The sequence below is a fragment of the Nanorana parkeri genome, unplaced genomic scaffold (assembly GCF_000935625.1).
Source record: "Nanorana parkeri isolate BGI_ZX_2015 unplaced genomic scaffold, ASM93562v1 scaffold51, whole genome shotgun sequence".
Taxonomy (NCBI): domain Eukaryota; kingdom Metazoa; phylum Chordata; class Amphibia; order Anura; family Dicroglossidae; genus Nanorana; species Nanorana parkeri.
The window spans coordinates 2258503-2282842 of NW_017306319.1; the positions used below are offsets into that span (position 1 = coordinate 2258503).

The 24340-nt window shown below is 40.6% G+C and overlaps 1 protein-coding gene across 1 annotated transcript in view; it reads left to right on the top strand.

Moving 5' to 3' along the window:
* The window catches only part of ERICH1 (glutamate rich 1), an 81552-nt gene that overhangs the window by 13982 nt on the left and 43230 nt on the right, over positions 1-24340 (top strand). Inside the window, exons 2-5 of the mRNA XM_018574887.1 lie at positions 775-921; positions 6939-6984; positions 9948-9991; positions 11788-11925. Coding sequence (XP_018430389.1) covers positions 775-921; positions 6939-6984; positions 9948-9991; positions 11788-11925 — 375 coding nt within the window. The remainder of the gene's footprint in view (positions 1-774; positions 922-6938; positions 6985-9947; positions 9992-11787; positions 11926-24340) is intronic.

The window sequence follows — 24340 nt, forward strand, 5'->3', positions numbered from 1 at the left end:
CTGTTTGTTCCGAGAAATAAGGTAACTCCGTTCTGGGCTTTCAATGCATATTGCAAGGATTTTAACAATCTTCATTGCAGATTGGGGGCGTTTTGTATACCAGTGGTGTAGAGACCACGTCCAGGTTGCCATATTGCATTCAATTGACCTTAGATGGAAATGGAATCTAATTTTTAATAACATAAAATGACACATTGCCTTGTGTAGCAATTTTATATGCTATATTAATATTTTAACACTAGTGGAGTTTTCCTTTAACCAGTTGACATCCGCGGTGTTAAACCCCCTTCCCACCCAGGAACTGAGCACTGGTCCTGATATCCTGTTTTAAGGGGGCTCCTTTCCCTTGCAGGGTTCAATGGAGCCACCCTTGTGTGTGCTTGTAAGCTGTGTGTGTCTCCACAAACACACAGGCACAGCAGGGCAACCCACTCCCCTGCTCCTCATTCCCCCATTCTCCAAGCTAGTAAATGGACAGCTGCTGCAGACTGCTCTGTCCCTTGTGATCTTGGACTGGACCGGAAGTTCAGGAAACCCGATCAGAGAGAGTTGGAGTCAGTTGATTGGAAACATGATGACTGGGCAAACATTTAAAGAAGTATTATCTGGATTTAATGTCACTTTAAGGAGCAGCATCCATTGTAAGTTATTTCATCAGCATTTGAAAAAGCTTTACTTTTTTTTTTTTTTACTTTAATATCACTGGAAGTGTAAACAGACCAGTAACATGCCTGTAAAAGTTGTAAATTGTATTGTGTTCTTCTTTTTATAAAGCAATTCTTTCCAGAGTTTTGACGATACTTTATCCAGGACACATTTCTAGCTCTGTTGATAATGGAAAATGTGAAAGTGTCACCCAGCAGCAAGCAGTAATAGAAACACATTCAGGGGATGCACAGCCCTCAGCACCGTCTTCAGCAGGTAAACACTTTTTAAATAATTCTGTCATAAACTCCAACAGAAAAATTTTGAAATGGGAATTGTTTCTGTTTTTTCGGGAGGGGGTTAAGGCTGGCAATTGCTTTTAAAGGGTAACTACAGCCAAATAACGCAAAAAAAAAGCTAAATATTCCTATAGAGTGCTACTTCTGCTCTGCTTCTGAAACGTGTCTGACGGGCATGAATTTTGAAGCTTCCTAAAATAATCTTCTTCAGCTTTCCCCACGGTACTAAATGCAATGTTTTGGTTTACAATAATGCTTTTTCATTAGCCATAAAGGGTCATTTTAGCAGTCAAAAGGCACTCCTACTGTGGGTCTTAATTGGCGATGTAGCTAAGCTACAGGGGATAGTGGGAATTTGGTGTAAAGAAGGACAACAGGTTAGGCCAGGTTTTCCGGACCAGATCTGGAATGCGGTGATTTGTGTTTTTGCCACATTTTTACCGCGATTAGTGCCGCAGTTTGTTTTTTTTTGCCCAGTTTGCACCAGTTGCCGTCCGCCCGTTGCAGAAAAACAGACGGAAAGCACAGTCGTATTGGCAGGTTGCCGTCTCCAGACGGCATTTTTTTTCTGCCCGTGAGAGCACGGGCTGTTTCACATATACACGATCGGTGGCTCTATAGCCTGCCGATCGTGTGTATGTGCTGGCTCCGTGACTCCCCTCGAGTGCCGCCACCGTGATTGTGATGCCGCCCCTGACCCCTCACCTTCAATCCCGGGATTTGCTCACCTTTAATCCCGGGATTCCTCCTTGCTGATCTCCCTCCGTGCTGTGAATGCGGAAGTAATGTGTAAATACATAACTTCCGCATTCACCTGTCAATCATCTGGCTGTCAATCATTGCCAGAGAGAAGAAGCTGATGAAGCAGATTTCTGCTTCATCAGCTTCTTTTGGGGTCCCCAGGTGACATTAGGGGTCTTAGAGATAACCTGTCAGTGTGCCTTTGCTATTAAGTAGGGGGCTTTTTATCCCCCTTCGTAATAGCAATGACATTAAGTGTAAAAAAAAAAAAAAAGTCACATATAAAAAAAGTTTAAAAAACCCCCCAAAAAATTCTTAAGTCCCCACCACCCCCACGTTTACACACATATAAAAGTAAAATTCGCGCCCGGTGCACCAGCGCGCGAAAACGACAATTGCGCTACACAAGTTACATATCGCCGCGAACGTCGCAGTGAGAGCAATCATTTTAGGGCCATGAATCACTGATAACACTAAACTGTTGAGCGGTAAAAGCTTTTAAAGCGTCGCCTATGGCCAATTTTGGGTATTATAGTTTTGCGCGCGCACGCAATTTTAAGGCTTGACCTGTTTGGTGTCTTTTTACCCGACGTGACCCCGTCTTTTATATTTTACCAAAAAATTGGGTAATATCAAATGTTTTATCATTTAATATAGGGGAAACTGTTTTTTTCCTCAAAATTTCAGTAATTTTTCCTTTTTAATATAGTAAAAAAAATAAAAACCCCAGTGGTGATTAAATACCACCAAAAGAAAGCTCTATCTGTCCTCAAAAAATGATATAAAATGTATTTCAGTACAGCGTTGCATGATGGAGTAAATGTAATTCAAAGTACCGCAGCGCTGAATACTGAAAAATGGCCTGGATGGGAAGTGGGTTTAAACACCGCGGACTTCAAGTGGTTAAAATGGGCTTACAGGTGCATTCCAGTGCTTTCCAGACCAGAGAAAATGAGACATGCAGTATGTTTCTGGTCTAGACCGGAATGGGCTGCTCTGGTGTTTACAGAGCTGAGAAATACCATAGGGATACATCGGGATGCTTTTTTGGTCCGGGAACAAACTTCCCTAAATGGGTGGCTCTGTCTGCTAGCTTCTGCCCAACGTCCTTCCATTGAAAAATCAAAGGAGCTGGGAGAAAAAATGTCATGCGAACTATGCCTACACCTATTCAGATTCAGGCTCTCTTTAGGTATTTTAAAGGCCGGCGGGGCCAACTATCAAAATACAATAGCCACAGCAGGAGATTCCTCCATCTACGCTCTTTAGCATGGATAAAGGAATTTGTTCAATTTTTTATTTTTTTTTCTGGTCGGCCCAAACGCTGAAACACAAAAATCTGTATATGCAGCTTTACTTCCCTCCTCTTTGCTGGCAGAGCAGATTCACTGCCAGTAGGGAGTTTGCCTGAGATTAAACTATGGATGTGCATGTTGGGTAAAAATACAATCTTCCAATGATTTTATTCAGTGTTAGTAAAAATAGAGTTTCTGGATATATTATGCGTATATCAAGTAAATCATGTTCTTATTAAATCACATCCATATGTTTAAGTATCATTTATGTCTTTTGCAATTATTTTGAAGAAAGCTGCCTTTTCAACATCATCAGATCAAAGTGTTCTTTTAGAAAAAGTGAAATTTCCAGGACAAAAGAGGGATTGATTATTCAAAAGAAACATAGTGCAGACAAGACAGGATGTTCCCCGTCTGATAAATGGTGCATATCCAAGCCTAGATAATAGCGCTACATATGAAAAATGGGAGCTGGCCATAATTCCCTTTTCCTCTAAATTCATTATGACTATTTTTTTACATTTCTCTGGATATTGAGGATATTGAGGAGCACAAACCAAGGGTAAGGTAATTGAACTTTTAGATTTTATGTTTAGATTCATGTTTTAACATCATTATATACTGTAGTGCTAGGTGAGAGGATTGAAAACTCGCTTTACACTGTAATAAAAGAATTGGGTAAAATGAGTGTTAGGAATGCACAGTGGCTTGGTGGTTAGCACTTCTGCCCTGTAGCACTAAGCTTCTGTGGGTTTGCTTCGGGTACTTCATTTTCCTCCCACACTCCAGAGACATGCTGGGAGGTTAATTGGCTCCTTTCTAAATCAGCCCTGTATGTATGCGTGTATGATAGGGACCTCAGATTGAAGGCAGGGGCTGATTTGAATGTGTAGAATGTAAAGCACTGCATACACTGTCAGTGTTATATAAATACCTGTAATAAAAATTGTGATGCAATTGTAAATATCATTCTGCCAGATGGAGGAGAAAGAAGCTAGGAAAAGAAAGCACTCATTTTGTCTGGGCATGTGTATTTTCTGGATTTAAAGGTTTTAATGTACATTGGAAGAATGATATGTCCCACCTCCTGTACTATTAAAGCCCCAGAAAATGCCATTCAGAGGATGGGATGACTTCTCATGTCCAGCCAGTTGGGGTTTACTTGTACCTTTAAAGTGGAAGTAAAGTCATTAAGTATATTAACGTATTATGGCAGACTTACTTGCCAAAGCAATCCCTTCCAATGCTGCAGTGTCACTGCTTCCCTGCCTCGCCGGCGTCATCTTCATCCCGGTCTTCTACAGGGTTATTTTGTCCACTTAATTGGCCAAAGCCAGATGAGGAGCAACTGCCGCGCATGTGCACAAGAGATACTTTACCTCAGCAAGGAATTCTGCCAAGCCTGTAAACCAGACTGCACATGCACGACTCAGTTCACAGAAAAAAAAAGTGCTGACAGCCCGATACAGAATGTATGACAGAAGACATTTACACAGTCTCTTCTGTCATATTAAGCATGAGAGTATTTGTTAAAATTGTAACTTCTATTTTAAGAAAAGCCTAGTGGCCCGCAGAGTGGCAGTAGCTATTACCCCCTGTATCCGCAAATACTAGTCTGTTCTGAGAGGTAAAGCTTCTGCAGTTCCAAAAAGTGCTGAAGTGTTCCTGCCCTTTCCTGCCTGCTGCACATTCCTAATGGCCAGTGACACGTAGTGATGGGCCAGTAGGAATGTGGGCTGGTAAGAAAGACAGTGCAAGCTCTACTACCTGTGTCAGAGCTTTGACTGTCACACCTGCCTGACAAGTTGCCTGCCAGGAAAATACCAAAAGCTGATGCAGGCATTAGCACTTCATACCTGTCACTAGCTTTTGTGTTTTAGAAAGTGAGAATCTTTTATTTTGAGTAGCGTACTCCAAACTGGAATCTGGCAACAGAAGGATACTACATGTTCCTCATAATTATTGTTTCATGCAGTTTTATTAATTATGTTTTACATTACTAGGATGGTCCCATTAAAAAAAACTAGACTTCCTGGTATGATTTGTCTTGTAGCTGTAACATTACATTGTTAGTCAGGTTGAAAAAAGATACAATTCCATCGAGGCCAACCTAAAGAAATAAGAGGAGGAAAAAAAACAAAATAAAAAACCCCTAAAACAGATTGATTTGCCCACAGTTACCCACTGTTGATCCAGAGGAAGGTCAAATAAAAACCTACTCCATATCCAGTAATATTCTGGGCATTTAGGAATACATCCAGATTTTTTTTTAAACAATTAACTGAGCTAGCTAGAACTAGCTTCTGGGGGATTCTGTTCCACATTTTTACAGCTCTAACTGTGAAGAATCCTTTCCGTAGGCAAAGGTTAAACCTCTTTTCCTCCAGATGGAAAGAGTGTCCCTTGTCCTTTTTGCAGTGACCTTAAAGTGAATAATTTGGCACCAAGCTCACTATACAGACCATTTATGTATTTATACATGGTAATCATGTCCCCCCTTAGTCGCCTCTTCTCCAGAGAGAACAAATTCAGGTCAGCTAAATTTTCCTCATGGCTGAGCTCCTGCATGACTCTTATGAGTTTAGTCGCCCTCTTTCTCCAGTTCCACAACATCCTTTTTGTGAACTGGTGCCCAAAACTGAACTGCCTATTCCAGGTGAGGTCTCACTAAAGCTTTGTACAGGGGCAGGAATATGTCTCTCTCTCTCTCTCTCTCTCTCTCTCTCTGGAGTCTAGACCCCTTTTAATACAAGAAAATATTTTGCTTGCTTTAGAAACTGCTGCTTGACATTGCATGTTATTATTGAGCATAATGACATGCTTTCACCAGACAGGCATTAAACTCAGTCTAACAGAAACTTGTAGAACCCATATTCTCCCCCATACTTAGAGCCGGCGTGGGACACTGCAGCTGTTACACGCCTGCTCTATACTGAGAGCTGAGCAATCATGTAACCGCTGATTAGTGAGCTCTTGGTGTCTTTTCCATGCAGAGAGCAGTCACCACTCTCCGCAAAAATTGCCCCTTCCCCTCTCTGTTTCTCCCATGCTGATTGGAGGGATAGACAGGGAAGGGGGCGGGCATAGCTCTAGAGAGGCAGAGCCAGGTGTCAATCAGGCAGTGGGGTGGATCCCGACAATATTGTTACGATCCTTCCCAGTTGTGGTGGTGTTCTGCACTGTCAGCATCTAGGGGGGAGTAGCCTGCTATCTGCTGACTTTGAGTCTCAGGAGTTCATTAGTAAATATACTCATTTGACCAAAAAGAGAAGTAAAGCCAAAAAAGGCTTTACTTCTCTTTTTAAGTGTTAAAAAAAAAAACCTTGAAAGGAAATAAATGATTAGCTTAAATTTTTTTATCAAATATTTTATTATGAATAGTATGATATTATGATGAATAAATAGTGTGACCCTTATACATAATATTTGTTTCATGCAGTAAATATTTGCTACTCGGAAATGTGTGGGGTTTTTTTGTATTCTGCGGAATTTGAGTCTGCAGAGTCCACAGAATCTTGCTTCTTGCAGTTTACAAGTGAAATACAAAATGCAAAATCTTTTTGGATTAAGTTGTCAGGATTTAAAATGCGTTGTGCTTTTTCTTTGAATGCTTGTGTTCTGGATGTTGTTTCTCACCTTTTTAAATGGACTGCCAACTTTTTTATGTCAAGGTCACTTGCTGCCCTCTTCTGGAAGACAGTGTATTTCAATGTGGTTGCACGTTGGGTGCTTTTCAGTGTATAATCGGCATTAAGCATTGTTGTGTACAATATTTCATGGTTTAAGTAAAAATGTATATTTTCATGAAGCTGAAATTTAAGTAAATATTTTCACTAATTTCAAGAAAGCTGTTAGGAATGTTTTGCAGATTGTATTTGGTTACAGCTAATTGTAATTGGAGCATCATTTTTGTGAGGTCATTGTTCACAATTAATTTTTATTATCTGGCTTTCAACAGGGTTCAATTTAACAAGCAAGGACATTGGACAGAATAACTGTAACAGGTAACAAAAATAAAGATTATCAATACATTGTTTAATGTATATTCAAATACCAATTTTGTATTTTTAAGATGATAATGAAAAGTCTGTGAAAGCCTAAAGAAAAACTTGGGAGAGGGAAATGCATTCATCCACACAGTTAAAGCTGACGTCGCACACTGCAGCTGTCGCATGTCGGCTCTGTTGATTGAGAACTGAATGATCACATAATGCTAATTGCTCAGCTCACGATTTTCTTTCTGCAGGGAGCAGTGACTGTCAGTCATCACTCACCGCAGGGATCCCCTCCTCCCTTCTCTATTCCTCCAGCACTGACTGGAGGGACAGACAGGGGAGAGGGAGGGCACAGCTGGCTCTGCCTCTAGATAGGCAGGGTAGATCCTGACAATATTGTCATTAACCACTTGATGACCTGGCCATTTAAGTTGTGTTGAACCCCTTCCTGTCCAGGCCATTTTTCAGTACTCAGCGCTGAAGTACTTTGACATTTATTCCGTCATGCAACGCTGTACTGAAATTAATTTTATACCATTTTTTGGGGACACATACAACTTTCTTTTGGTGGTATTTAGTCACCACTGATGTTTTTATATTTTTTATTCTACTGTATACAGAAAAATGTACCAAAAATTTTGAAAAATGTTTCCGTTATGTTATGAAACCTTTATTATTACCCAATTTTTTGGTAAAATATAAAAGATGGGGTCATGTTGGGTAAATAGACACCAAACATGTCAAGCATTAAAATTGTGCGGACCCACAAATCGCAAAAAATTACCATAACCACAATTGGCCATAGGCGACACTTTAAAAGCTTTTACTGCTCTTCAGTTTTGTGTTAACATTGATTGATGGCCCTAGAAATATTGCTCATACTGACGTTTGCACCCGATGCATGTTTGCATTTGTATGTGTGTGTATGTGGGGGGCGAGGAACTTTAAAGTTTTTTCTTTGTTTTGTTATTATATTTGACTTTCAATTTTTTGTGACTTTAATTTTTTTTTTTTACACTTAACTAATGTCACCTAGGGACCCCCAAAGAAGCTGAAGAAGCAAAGATCTGCTTCACCAGCTTCTCTCCATTTTTCAGAAACTAGAGAAATGACAACGGAAGGTGGAAGTGATGTAATACAGAGCTGCTGTGTCGGTCCCGGGCCCGTCCCGCGGATGGGGGCAAACGCACATTGCAAGAATGCCTCCCGAATGCTTGTATGTAAACAGCCATCGCCGGCTGTTTAAAATGCAAACCGTTTTCTGCTCATGCACGCAGGAGAAAGGGCATTTTCAAAAAGTCCACCTGCATTTAATAAGCCACAGCCCGGCCATTTAATTACAACGCATGGACTGAAAGTGGTTAATCTTTCCCATTTGCAGCACGACTCAACATAAAGTGGCCAATAGCCAGTTATTTGCTGAGTTTTCGGTTACAGGAGGACATTAGTAAATATTCTCCGGTGATCCAAAAGATAACTAACACCAAAAAAGACTTGGCCACAGTTCTCTTTTAAAATATAAAGAAAGCATTTCACAACAGGCCATATATACCATACACTAACAACAGGTTCCCTAATGTGTAAATAAGGAACATAGCTTTTCAGTAACAGCCGTTTTGCACAGTGAGACAACCTTTTGGTGCTGTAGTACAGTGTGTATGGTCATTTAAACAATATACTGTATATGTACCATACAACGGTTTTAGCTTTGACACGCAAACAAAATTATACAGCTTTAAACTGGCCATACACAATGCATTTTTGTTGTCATTCATTCCCGTGGTGCCGAATGAGAAAAAAACAGCATGGATGGGGGAATCCACTGCAGGTGTGCCATTGTCAGAATACCTAAATTGTGACTGCAGCTGATAGACTGCAGTCACTGTTCAGCCAAGAATTGTCAGACCGGCAGAGAGGTGCAGATGGGGCCACAAACTGCTAGAATGCTGCTGAAAATTCGAGGAGCATATGACCAACTTTACACTAACACAAAATAAAGTATACAGTTTTAAATGTAACTAGGAAGTAAAAAAGGAATACACTTTCATTGGTCAGTATCCACAAGATATTCAACCAATTTGCGCCTCAATTTTGAAAATCTGGTAGTGTAGATGTACCCATGACAGTGATAACTAACATTTGAGATTGTAGGAATTATTCATTATTGGGCTGCCAGCTGTCAAAAAATTTGCAGGAGGTCTGTAAAAATGGGAAGGCCATGAAAAAAAGGCCATCTTCTTGAACTACCTAAGGCAATCCCTCTAGCTATCTCCTATTCTTTTCCTTATTAGGTAATCCCTGAAAACTCATCTGTTTAGGGAGGCCTATCCCACCTCCATCTAAATACTGTGCTTTACTTACTCAGCTCATCCCTTACCGTTATTACCTTTTGTACCACTTGCCCTTCCCTTTTTATATTGTAAGTTGTCATGAGCAAGGCCCTCCTAACCCTCTTGTGTTGAACTGCTTTGTAACTGTACTGTCTCCTTCTAATATTGTAAAGCACTGTTGGTGCTATATACAGTAAATCCTGTATAATAATAAAATATGTCCAAAAATGTTTAGTGGCTACCTTCCAAACATTGTACAGTTCTGTTTCGTACATAGCTCTACAACTTGCCCCTATTGCTCCCGTCATGCATCACTGTTAATATTGCCTTGAAAATGGTACTGGTATGTCATCATGAACTGCATGCAGTTACGGCAACACTTACTTAGAAATTGTTGAGTTGTCCATAAAGTAATCCTGCTGATTATTGGTCACACATATTGTCTGTAATGTTATCAGAATTATGATTCCTTTTTAAAAGAAAAAAAATCTATTCCATGTCTGTGGTGGCACTCCATGGGGCCCAAGTTGGCAGGGGGGAGTAGAGTAAAGAAGTGTGAAATTGGTATACAAAGTACATTTGTTATTTAATTTTGGAGTTCCTTTTAATCATAACATTTTATTTTCTTAATGTTTACTTTAGGTTACTTGATTCTGAGCTGAATCTAGAAAGCAGTACTATACCAGGTAGGAAAAATCAAACGCTACAACTTTCTCATTTCATACAAACTCTTTATAGGAATCTCGATAAATGATCTGTCCCTACTCCAATCGAGAAACTCTGCAGACATACCCTTTCTCATATTTATCATCTCCTTAATTCCCCTCCTAATTATTATTACCCCTAATACTTAAATGGGAAAGAGACCTACAAACCCGTTTTACCAAGAGAGATGACATCTTGTAGTTTTCCCACTATTCCTCCATTTCTAGCAAACTACAGGACTACATTTAGTTAATGCAAAGCAAGAGCTTGTATACCATTATTATGGAAGCAAGATACTCTATCCAAATTTGGCTTTCTAAAGTTGATGACATCTATAGAATGCAAAATCTCACTGCTTCTCTTTACCACAGAAAAGAGAAGTTTCACCATACCTGGATTTGGATTTGTTTCACCTTCTTCAGAATTTAACTCCCTGATGTCAAACCAGAAGACAATTTGTATACCCAACATGATAACCTAAGCCGATTCCTGTTCCTCCTTCCCCTTTTCTATATTTTTTTTTTTCTATATTCTAATCTTTCCTTATCTAATTCTTCTTTTTTATCTACACCTTTCCCTGCGCTACCCAACCATTCTCCACCTTTTGTTTGACTTTTTATAATTGATATATATATTTTTGTTTTCTGATATCCCTTAATATTAAAACCGTTTCAACTATATGAACTAAACCATTGATTATTTCATTTTCATTTGATATCATTATTGCTATATTATTATATTATTATTACAATTTTATTTGAAAATGCATATATACTTCTAGATATATTATTAATCTCTTTTAGATTTGATCATTACTTTCTACAGATATCTTTGCATGTTTTGTATAACTATGTCTGAATTATTAAATAAAGAATTTACAAAAAGAAAAATTACACCAGTGTTTGCATGGTTTAATTAGTGTGTTTGACCACAAGATACATTTATAAAGGATGTGAACTGTAGAAGCTGTGCCGAAAAGAGGCAAGCAGAGGACAAAGCAATAGTCACCAGTATTGCCTCTAAACTCCCTGCAGCTGATCATTTACCTATTACTGATTCACCATGCTCTGTTCTGCACTGTTTCTCTGTGTGGTGGTGGCAATCTTGGTAGAGACAGGACTTTGTTGCCTCATGTCAAAGCTTCCCTCAGATGACTGGTGAGCAAATATTCAGAAAGCACAGATCCAAAGAATGAATTACGCAGAAGCAGGGAGATTTTGCACTGCAGATCCTCAGATACAGCTTCCTCTCCAGCAAGGAGAACGTTGAGCAGCACAGTAGTGCAGTAGGCTTTACCAAATCTCACCCAACAGTCATAGACAATGTACCTTAGGAGTGCCTGGGCACAGAAAGTGCATCTTTCAAAAGTATTCCAAGTCAAAATGTAAATGTAAGGGTACTGCTTAAGCACATTTACCATTTCTAGATTTTTCCTTCTAAGAAAAAATCATTGTTTATATATTTTGAGGAGGGCATGACCCATGACAGTAGTTAAAAACTTGGAATGCAATTATTTTTTGCAATTTGGAGAAGGTGCCAATTATTTTTTTTCCCTCCACTTTTTTGTGTTATGCCAATACAAACAAAAGAAATAAACATGAGAATGCCTAACCATTTGTAATTGCAACAATTTGCTGCGTGAAGTGGGGCATTATCTGACAGAAATGCAGGGGTGCCAATTTTTTTACCCATGACTGTAGTTAGACTCACTCTTATAATATACACAGTACACGGTTTATGTAACTGGTTTCTAAACAAATACTGTGACATTTTGCAGTGCATAATGAAAAGGAGTTAATGCATCATCAGAAGATCTATACTGTGAGTCTTCCTCCAGATGACTATGTACCACATCCTCAGAATGATGAAGGATCCTCCTCCACAGAGGACTCCGATCTCCATGAAGATATAGAAGGTACAATATAGTGTTTGTATGGTATTTCATTAATGCAGGGTTACACTGGCGTCTTGCTTATAAACCAATTTAATTGTTGCGTTCAGCTAGTTTTGACAATATGAAGATGGAAGTGCGCTTCATGAAAATTGCTTATTAAAATGTTATTGCACAGTAGGAGGACAGTGGCCTGTGTTTTTTGAATTGTATTCTTCTAAGCAGACCAGTTAATTGTTTTGTCCTTGTCCTTCATGGATGAAAATGTGTATATATACAGTGTGTGTATGTGTGTATATATATATATATATTAGCTAGTACAGAAATAGAGCAAGGTTACATTGACAAGGGTCATGCTGAGGGTGACGGTAGAGCGACTTGTACCGGGGTGACCTTGACTGACTTTAGGGAGTCCATCGTGGACAAAGTATTTGGAGACTGCACACAAAATTACCTGCAAGGAGACTGATAACTGTACAGAGGTGGTCAATGTGGAGACATTGGGGTCTCGTAGCATAGAGGTAACTGGTAGCTTTGTAGAGGGAAAGACTGGAGTGACTTTGTTTAAAGTAAGGGACTGTCGCTGCTGGAAGCATAGACGGAGAAAGATGGAACATATCCAGAAGGACTGTTTAAGCACGTGTGTCCGCTCCTCTGGATCGGAACAAAGGGGGGGGATATGTGGCATTGTGAGGCAATACCACGGTGTTAGGTGGCCTCAAAGTCACCCAGGGTTCTCAGCCAGAGGGGCTGAGTGGACAAGAAGGAACGACATTAAATACAGTTTTCCTCAGCAGTTAAAGCGGCTCTGCTGCTGAGTATATCATTAAATAAATATTGGGCTGCAGTAGGGTTTAAAAAAAAAAGATTAAGCCATCTTTTAGCTAGGTTTTCTGTTGAACTGTAAAGAAAAATGATTACACTGGCTGTATGTATTGACAGATGTAAAGAAAATATGAGGATTGTATATTATATAGAACAAGCAATTCAACCTCTTATAGAACATAATAGTCACATTCTTGTGTGCTGAAGTGAACCATTTATATTGCACACAATTATTTATTTAAGTACTAATACTTGCATTCCACAATAGATTATTGAGTTTGCACATGTAACTTGTAATGCATTAAATATGACATTGTAGTGCTTTATATATCAATAATCTGTTTCACATTTTTAATGATAGGTTAGGCACATTATAGCACTTTAACCTGTTTAATTCCATGGAGAAATCAGCCTTCAAGAAAACCAAAGCAGTTTCCATGTTTTTTAGGTAACGCTTGCATTTCTGGGAATATCTAAGCCCTGGTTCACACCTAGGCGTATTGCATATGCGCGTCTGTCGCGCGTTTTTTTTACCGCGATTCACGGTAAAAAAATTGCGCGACAAACGCGCGTTTACGAGCGCTACTTGGCTGTATCCCAATGGAAACGCGCAACAAAAACGGGCCAAAGTAGTACATGTACCTTTTCAGGCGTGGGCCGTTTTGTAGCGCATTAGGGACGGGCTGAAATACGCCAAGGTGTGAACCAGACCCATTGAATACAATGGGATTTAGATGTTTGAGAGTTTTGTAGAGCGTTCGTCGAGCGTAGAACGCGCTACAAAACGTTCAGGTGTGAACGAGGGCTTAAGGTCTAGTTTATTATTCCTATTAGTACAGTAAGTAGAATGTTAAACTGCTTGGCTTCATAACACTTCCTTCTATGTTTTCCTGTTAAGAGATGTGTGGTGCAGAGTCTTGTAGCCTTTCTCATTACAGATGAAAATATTGATGCACGGATTTTAATATGCTTACCCAGGAAACATTGGGTGCCTCCTCTCTTGCTGAAGACTAAGTAGGGCATAGCAGATATGCTCCCTGGTACAGGCTATGGGGCAGAAGTGCTGTGTCCAAGAAACCGGTTAGGGCAGAATATCACAGAGCTGCTGAGTGAAGCTGCCCGGGGAATGGGCATTACACATGTGTGACCAGGAGTAGTGTGGTTTACATTTGGGTAATGTTGCCAAAAGCTAGGTATAACAGTGCACTTCCATCGCCGTGAGTTAAGAAGGTAGAGGGTAAAGAGCGCTCTGACATTTAAGTAACCAGCAGAGGCAAGTTTAGTGCAGAAAATGAGCATTTATTCATTGTGTTTATGACCTACTGCGAAAACCGGGGTCTACTGCTATAGACTCTGAAGCCGGTTGTTGGGCTCTTTAAGGTCTGGGATCCAAGAGTATGCTTCCTTGCACTTCCCCTACTGTACTGGATTTAGTGGAGACATTTTGAAGTTTTAAGTCCCCTTTCACATGGCTTGTTTTGAGCTGTGATTACATAGATCGAAAACAGACTGCAATATATCAATGTGGCCGTTCAGATGTGCGGCTGCCTGTATCTGGCCACTTCCAGGTCCGTTTCTCAGAACAAACGCATCAACTTTGCATCCATGTCCACTTTTTACTGACCTGACTGGATGTGGTCAGCTATAGGTGGACACATATCCGTTTACATATGTCCACCCATAGTGATTAAATGGGTATGTTTCTCCTCCATTTTAACATGAGAAAAAAAAAATGCAATGGACACAGATATCACATATGTCGTCACCTTCATCTACGCCCTCTGAACCAACTGAACAGGAAATCCATCTAGGACCCGCTGCTAAGAGAGAAGGGACAGTGCCCGTGTGAAAGTGGCCTTAGATATTGGTGGCCTTAGATATTGGTGTGCTTATCTATCTTCTTTAGAGTATAAATTATTTTTTTTTAAACTGTTCATGTGGTTGAAGGTGGAAGACATGGCAGCCTTTGTTATTAAATGAGCCGAAAATGCATGGTGTATTTTCTTTTCCTTGCATATTATCCAGGAAACTTTAACAGCAGGTTAAGGTAACACATTCCAAGCTCCTATAAGACCATGCCTTTCATCAGGGTAGGTTACTTGCACTATACCTAGTACAGATTTTGCTATATTTGAGTAGAGTCTGGATTGAAGGAGGAAGAGAGTGTGATAGTTGTATTTTCATTAGCCTTTTATAGCTTTTGCCTTACCTTGCTTTCCAGAAAAGCTCCCATTTGAGCTATTTTAACATGGTATGGCATTAAAGTTCTGTTTGTCTACAGCCTGACCATACTTTATTGAATATCCACATTTTTCCTGTCCTGTATTAAGAGTCCAACATACAGTATGTTGCCTTAGCCAGGTAAAATACACTGTAATTGATTTAAAAAGGTATGTTACTGCCTTCGTTTACCATTTAAACATTTTTCTGATTAAGTGTTTAATGGAGCATTTCACAAAGCAAATCCCCAGTGTCAGAAGATCTCTCCCAATTAGCAGTCCCTGATTCATACTGTATGTCAGACACTAGTTCTGGAGAATCCTAGTCAGTGAATCACTGCCCTCTAATATGCAGAAGTTGATTAAGGGAATGTATTTATAGGAGCCTTCTCACATAGTCGTATCTCGCCTTTGTCACTGATTTTCTATCTCCTTAGCATCTGGCCAAATCTTAGCAGCCCAAGCAAACCGGTCTTGATTGCACCTTGTTTAATCTCTTGTCTAGAAATTTGAGTTAGCTGACTTCTCTTAATGAGAGGGACTTGATTTTAAGGCCTAAGATTGTGCTGGCTGTGCTTCAACTGATCTTGCTAACACAGGTTATTTTTCAGGCCCTACACTTACAGTAATTTTCTACATTGTGTGGAATATTAGGGGTAGTGGCAATAGGAAACCATGCATTCGACAGAGCTACAGTTCATTGAGGGAACCATAATTGCCAACATGTACTGTGACATACTGAAGCAGAGCATGATCCCCTCCCTTCAGAGAATGGGCCGCAGGACAGTATTCCAACATAACGACCCCAAACACACCTCCAAGGCGACCACTGCCTTGCTAAAGAAGCTGACGGTAAAGGTGATGGACTGGCCAAGCATGTCCCCAGACCTAAACCCTATTGGGCATCTGTGGGGCATCCATAAACGGAAGATGGAGGAGCGCAAGGTCTCTAACATCCACCAGCTCTGTGATGTCGTCATGGAGGAATGGAAGAGGACTCCAGTGGCAACCTGTGAAGCTCTGGTGAACTCCAAGCCCAAGAGGGTTAAGGCAGTGCTGGAAAATAATGGTGGCCACACAAAATATTGACACTTTGGGCCCAATTTGGACATTTTCACTTAGGGGTATACTCACTTTTTTTTGCCAGCAGTTTAGACATTAATGGCTGTGTGTTGAGTTATTTTGAGGGGACAGCAAATGTACACTGATATACAAGCTGTACACTCCCTACTTTACATTGTAGCAAAGTGTCATTTCTTCTGTGTCATCACATGAAATGATGTAACAAAATACTTACAAAAATGTGAGGGGTGTACTCACTTCTGTGAGATACTGTATGTATGTATGTATGTATATATATATATAAATCCATCTATCATCTTTAAAAGAAGATGAAATGTGTAATCATCATTATGCAATCAATACATTGTTTTATTGCCTATAAACACAAACAATAATAGAACTTTCAAAAATTAGGATGCAATAAAATGCTTTTTGATGTTTAAGGCTTACATGATAAAAAGTCATAATAAGATAAAAGCAGGGGCAGCCTGTGCCCTCATAAGGTTTTCCAATGCAGCTTTCACAAATCTTGGTCTGATAATTGTATAAAATAGATTCATTTCAGGAAATCTCAAATTAATAATATGTTCTTCCATTCTAAACCACAGCCCCAAAAAGTCCTTTTTAGACACAGTCAATGCTAATATGAAGATTTGGAAATCATTAGGGGAACCTATCCCCAGTACTCACCATCACATTTTAAAATATATACCTTTTGTCTACCTTGGATTTTGTCCTGGAAGATATTCAGCTTACCTGCTGGATACAGAATGGGCTTACACGACTTGATCAATTATTTTCTAATGACACCTTAATATCCTTCCAGAGTCTTAGCCGTACATACTCTATCCCTACCAAAGATTTTTTATAAATACCGGAGGATAGGGCACTACTTTTCCTCGATTTTCAGGGTCCGGACAATCCTTTCCTTCCTATTTCATTGAGTAAACTGCCGTCCATGATCTGGTGGTAAAGCGAACTTAACTTTATCTTATCTCGCCAAAAAATGGTACAAGACCATATCCTGGCCTTTGAGAACATCTAAATGTCATTAGGAATCTCTTCTCAAGATACTTCACAAGTGGTACTACATGCCTCATAGGCTAGCTAGAATCTTCCACTCCACTTCCCCCCTCTGTTGGAGGAATTGTGGGCATGTAGGATCACATTTGGTGGTATTGTGGGAAGCTACAGCCACTTTGGGTGGAAGTTTTTCACTTTTTCTCTGAGATTACCAATACCTCCTGTGCCCTCTCACCTCAAGTAGCGCTGCTAGGCATAGGCCTGTCTGACTGGTCCACTACTTCCAGAAAGGTAGTATCCCATGTACTCATAGCAACAAAACCTGCTATTGCTAGAGCCTGGAAACAACTCCACAACCCTCCCTTACACTCAGTGATAACTATACTTAATACCCATGCTCACTATGAACGTCTTTTTGCTAGAGCAAACCTCATGGAAAAAGCTTTTTCTGTAAACAGGGCATGTTGGCTAAAAGATGTCCGCAGTACACTACATACGTCATGACTCCTCAAACCTACCCTGATGTTCCTTCCCCTGTGTTTATTATTCTTCTATGTGTACTCATAGATGGGTATATCCTCTTACTGACTGATTCCTTTCTCAGTACCCAAGTCCTATTCTACAACAGCCTCCATATGGACATTGATGTGACTTTTTCTACATTTGCATATCGCGGTTTACCTTGGTTCACTTGTCGCAACATTTTTTTGTTTTGTTGATAGTGTTTTCTTTGAATCATTCGGTATTGTTAATGTATGGTCTCTTTGCACATGTCGTGGAAGAACCAAACCTGGCTCTTATTTGACTGGCACCACATATTGTCTATCAGTAGGTTGATGCTTATTGCTATCTTCCTGTATTCGCAACCCTTTCTGTATACATGACCATATGCCAGTTTCTTATTTTGTTATGTTGTATATGGAAAACTTTTTTTTAATAAAGATCTATTGTTAAAAAAATAGATTCTTTTCACTGCATTGATGCACATGAAAAAACTATATGATTCAGTTCTCTGTGGAGTGTGCGTACAGTAAAAAGTAGCCATTGTTGAGTTACAGTGACATTTATCCATGTTACTGAAATGAAATTCTCAGTTATTCTTTGTGCCACAAATAAACATCCATATGTCACACTTTGAAAGAAAAGTGTGTCATGGCAACTAGGCTCCTCTAGGTTATTTATAATAATTTGACTGCTGTTGGGAACAGCCATGGCACAGTCTGCAAGTTACTGCAAGTTTTCTACTTTAGAAGTAACTTCAAGGTCTGTATTTGTCATTTCAGCACTTTTACTATATCACTCTTTGGAGTGTGGCCAGTTTGGCTGGGTGTACATACACAACCCACTTCTGCCGTGTTGAAGACTGCAGATTCATTAGTCTTTTAGGGCCAGCCTACACAAATCTGATTTTTCTTATCTGGAGGGTTAAATCATCCCCTTGCTGCTTTTATTGTCTGAGGACTCCAGCTTCAAAACTCCAGCCCTGGCTCTGCCAGGAACAGTCACAATACTCTTGCTGCATGATTGGTACAGTAATGCAGCTGGTGGTTAACCCACAGACATCAAATCCTGAGGTCTACAGTAGACCTGTGCTATTCATTTAGTACCGAATTGAAATTTGTACGAATTGATGTAAATTGGGACATTCGGATGCATCCGAATTTCTGAATGACAGTAACAATGAATCTGAACGAATCCAAATGTTTAACGAAATCCGGATACATGCATATTTCATTCAGAAACAAAGCACAAAAAGCGGGAGAGCTGTCATTTACGGCTCTTGAGGACACTTAATTCCCAATGTAAAGAATCTGACAGCTGTCACAGAATAAACAAAAGTGTTTAACTGTTCACAGAAATAATAATCCCCCCCCCCCAATTCATACCAGGAAACATAAAGTTATACTCACCCGAACCGCAATCCCAGCTGGCTTCTGCTCCGCACTAGTGATGGAATGTTCCTCACACCCTATAAACTATATAAGACATGATGACTCACAGGACCTTAGACCGCTGGCGTGGAGGGGGTGACAGGGTGAAGGGACCGAACTAAGAGCAAGCTAGGATCATGGTTCGGGTGAGTATAACTTTTTATTTTGGCTCCCTAGACAAAATAAGCACTTAGCCCTCGCAGTGCATGGGGTAGCCCCACTGTGAGTGTGAAGATTTGATTTGCCCAGAGTTCTGCTGTAAAGGAGGAATTCCAACCAAAAGGTAAAATGTCTAGATGTTCCCTATACAATAACAAATTTTAACAATGTATGTAAATGGGGCTGCATGGGATCTCAGATGAGCGGCCTCCCCGAGTGCTCCTGCGGCCTACCGGCGCCTGCGAAGCCTCCACGCCGACCGGCCTGGATTACGGGGAGACCCCCTCCGAGGTAGTCTCCTCCCCCCCGACCGGCGTGGGGGTCCAATCCGATCCACCGGGAGGACAGCAGACAGGGGAATCGGCCCGAACAGTCGCCAGATCCATCTCCTGCATGGCTGGAAACGCCTGGGAGACCCGTGGAGGAGCTGGGGCTGCTATCTTCAGGAACTTCACCGTACTGATAGAGATTACACGTTTTTCTCTAACCCCCACCAGTCCTATTCCAGAATCGACATGTTCCTGGTCAGAAGATGGTTAACATGCATGCTTCCTATGAAGACGACACTATAGTCACAGTATATGCTGCTATGTTTATGTGTCATTCTGTTTATTACCTGGTATTTTTCATGTTGGGGAAAAAAAAATAAAAAATCTTGAAATAAAGAATATATATAAAAAAAAAACAAAAACCATCCGAAAATCGTACGATTCTCGGCTGGTTTTCCAACATGCTCGATATACAAAAGTCGTGCGACCGTACATTAGAAACGGTCGCACGCCTTCCATACACTGCACGATTATCGTACGATCACAGGATTTCCCGTGATTCTTGTACGAGAATCGTGCAGTGTATGGGCACCTTTACAATCTGTCAGGTTTGATTTTTTTTCTTCTCCATCTTTGCTCCACTTTTGCAGCCGAATTGGGATAACAACTAATTTATGTTTGTTGCATGTTCCTATTCACATAGCATAACTTAAAAAAAAAATTTAAAAATGCAGCTTACCTTTTTTAATATATCCTCTTTCTGCTAACTCCAGGATTAAAAATCCTGCTTAGTTCTCACTGTTTGAGGGGTGGGGGGAGGGGAGGTGGGTTTGTTTGCTGTAATTTTACCTGCCCATACTGTGCTGGCAAATTTCACTATCGCTTGAAAAACTAGATGAGCAAGACTGTCCTAACAAAGGGTTAAAGATATCAAGCCATTATATGTTAATGCACTTTTAAAAATAAAAAAAATCATCCCTCGGTTTTTCCTTCATCTGCCCACTGCCATTTATTCTAACCACTACAAGCTGCCTGTAGAGTCCTATGTGTAATCCTGCACCAAACAAATTGCTTGAAAGGTTAGAAATGTATATATTTTTTGAGTTATTTTTATGCTGCGTGAATGGGAACAAACATATACATATTCCACCTGCAAAGGTGGAAATACAAATTAAGGGAAATTTGCCCCAATATTTGCCCCTTGGCATTGGACAAAGACTGGTGGTGGCGGGGTGGGGAGGGGGGAGGCTCCAACAGTAACAGCACAGAGAGCAATACAGACCTAACAAAGGTTATTGCTCCACTTGATCTAAAACCAAAAAAAGTATGACGAGTTACACTGCAATAACCAGTAACTGCCAATCTCAACTGATCTCTGACTGGCCTGTCTGCAACTCTAATTAAAGCCTGCTGCTATAAGCTTGACACTTTTTCTGCTCTGTGTGTGGCTTCAAGCAAGCCAGTCTGTGTGTTTTATATTATGCTATTCTTCTAATAAACAAACTTAAATAACAATACATTCGAATTAGCTGACAGTATCTCACAAAACCAGCACTGGGGTTAGTGGCTTTTCCCTTTTGAATTGCTCTGTCTAGTCAATGCCTAAAGTAGTATTGGACGCTCAAACTTTTTTTTTCGATCATCAAACCAGATCAAACAAATTATACATTGCCCAGCAAAGTATTGCTCTACTTTTTCCCCCCAAATACTTAGAAATCATCATGTTTCTGAACAGCTGCTTCCAAGTCTCTCAGCTTATCTTCCTTAAACGTCCTGCCCAGTACAAGATCACAAAGGACAGTGCAGACTCCAGCAACTGTCTGTGAAGGTTGTCATTCATCCAGGTCATGGTATTGCTGTAAAAAGTAAGTCAAGGTAACTGGACTTGCTGTTCTTGCTGAAAAATACAGCAAGTCCAGTTGCCTTGACTTATATTTTACAGATAGACTCCAGCAACTGTTCAAGAAGGAAGTGAATATCTCTACAAAGTGTGAATTCCCCTCTTAGTTGTCACTGGCATAGGTGTCCCCAATGAAAAAATTTCTCTCAACTCCTGTTCTGGTGACAAATGTTGAATTTCCCCTCACAATTTTCACTAGGATGAATCTACCTAACTAGAACAGCAATAAAAACATTTTACTGTATTGATTTTAATGTATTTCAAATACTGCTAGTGTTAGTGTCGGAAATGATTTGTTATATTCATCTCCCATAATTCTCTTGGCAAGAGAAATAATGTGAAAAGTGAAGGTTGTGAATCTGTACTAACAAGCTAGAGATATTGGCGGTTTTGACCTTGAGGTGTTTAGACATAATTATAGAAGGGGAGAGCACAAGGAGAATTTCACCATTGTGATGTTTGTAGTCCACTGAGCAAGCCAGAAGTGAGGAGGTGACACATGGAGTTGCAAAGCTACAGAAGTGCACAGTCTTGTCACCCTCCTGATTATATAGTCGTGCAGGGTTTTGTGGTTGAACAAAATTGCAAATACACTGCTTGGCCAAAAAAAGTAATCACCTGGATTTAGCTAAGCAAAGGGTAGCCTTCCCCTGGATAATTACTGCAATGATTAATATGTTTCATCTGGCAACAGGCCAGACAAATTCTGTGGTCATGAAAAGATGTAACTATGCTTCAGGAGGGTCAAATTTTTTGGCCTACATTAAGCAAAGAAAACACCCTCCCTTTAGATTGTATGCCCTCACGGGCAGGGCCCTCCTTACCATCTTGTCTTGAATTGTATTGTAATGTCTTCCGTACATTGCAAATCGCTGCACAAACTGTTGGCGTTATAAAAATCCTGTATAATAATAACTAAGGAGATTCCTGAAAATTAACAGTAAAAGTAAAAGCATTTCCACACGCACAATGCAAAGAAAAGTCAAGGAATTAAGACTAAACAGCTGTATAGCCTTAAGAAAACCATTTATCAGTGAGACTAATCAAAACAAAGGCTTCGGTTTTCTAGGGAGCATAAAGATTGGAAAACTAGAAAAAATGGTACATGCATGAATCTATAACCGGCCTTTATAGCAGGGCGCACATTGGGAAGGCTTACAACAATACAAAACACAAAAATTCCCCAGCCTCAACCTCCCAGCCAGCCTGCAACCAAACAAGTAGCCCTGTCAACAGTATGCGTTAAAATCAGAGGTTTAGTTGCACAAACTTTTGGCCAAAAATATGTAGAAGCCACACTGCCGCGTCAAGACACCTCTGCAAAGTGTGGTCCTAACTCTATGTATCCGAGTCTCCAAGTGTGAGCATATTAATGAAGTTGATAAATTACATGCAGGTGTACCTGGGAGGTGGCCTACTCCTCCTAATAAGGTGCAGGGACGCACTGGAGGCCCAGCAACCAAAAATGCACGCTGGGACTCCAGTGCGTCCCCCTAACCCAAAATAGTCAAACTAGAAAAAATGGTACATGCATGAATCTATAACCGGCCTTTATAGCAGGGCGCACATTGGGAAGGCTTACAACAATACAAAACACAAAAATTCCCCAGCCTCACTCACTGAACAGCATCTAAGGATCTTGTCATGCTTGGCTGCTTTCCTGTGTTGAACTACAAATACACTATATTGCCAAAAGTATTGGGACACCCCTCCAACTCATTGGATTCAGGTGTTCCGTGACATTTTCTTGCTATTAAATATTGAGCGGCCAACTGTTAGTGGTGTTATAACAAAGTGGAAGCAAATGGGAACAATAGCAATTGTATAACAAAAAAATGACAGAGCGGGGTCAGCGCATGCTAAAGCACACAGTGCGCAGAAGTCGCCAACTGTCTGCAGAGTCAATAGCTACAGACCTCCAAACTTCGTTTGGCCTTCAGATTGGCACAACAACAGTGCGTATAGAGCTTCATGGAATGGGTTTCCATGGCCGAGCAGCTGCATCCAAGCCTTACATCAACAAGTGCAATGCAAAGCGTTGGATGCAGTGGTGTAAAGCACGCCGCCACTGGACTCTAGAGAAGTGGAAACGTGTTCTCTGGAGTGATGAATCACGCTTCTCTGTCTGGCAATCCAATGAACGTGTCTGGGTTTGACCGTTGCCAGTTGAACGGTACTTGCCTGACTGCATTGTGCCAAGTGTAAAGTTTGGTGGAGGGGGGATTATGGTGTGGGGTTGTTTTTCAGGGGTTGGGCTTGGCCCCTTAGTTCCAGTGAAGGGAACTCTTAAGGCATCAGCATACCAAGACATTTTGGACAATTTCATGCTCCCAACTTTGTGGGAACAGTTTGGGGATGGCCCCTTCCTGTTTCAACATGACTGCGCACCAGTGCACAAAGCAAGGTCCATAAAGATATGGATGAGCGAGTTTGGGGTGGAGGAACTTGACTGGCCTGCACAGAGTCCTGACCTCAAGCCGATAGAACACCTTTGGGATGAATTAGAGCAGAGACTGCAAGCCAGGCCTTCTTGTCCAACATCAGTACCTGAGAAGAATGGTCAAACGTTCCCATAGACACACTCCTAAACCTTGTGGACAGTCTTCCCAGAAGAGTTGAAGCTGTTATAGCTGCAAAGGGTGGGCCAACTCAAACCCTTCAGACGAAGACTGGGATGCCATTAAAGTTCATGTGTGTGTAAAGGCAGACGTCCCAATACTTTTGGCAATATAATGTACCTCCTTCTCCTTATCTCCATCACAATGGAAGGAGGTGTTTTGTAGTTGACAATAGCTGAGAAAGCTGATAACAATATTTGAGATATCAGTTTAGTGCACAGGAAGTTACAAGAAAAAGTAACAGAATGCAGCCTCTATGCTGGTAACTGCAAAATGAGCCCTTATCTCTAAACATTCCCTTAACACTTAAGGAAACCAGAATTAAAAATGCTTGTCCTTCTGTTACAGCTCTATAGGACAGTGGGAGGAGTCCAGGTACTCATGTGATCAACTTCTAGTATATATAGGTCCTAGGGGGCGCTTGTGCAGCTGC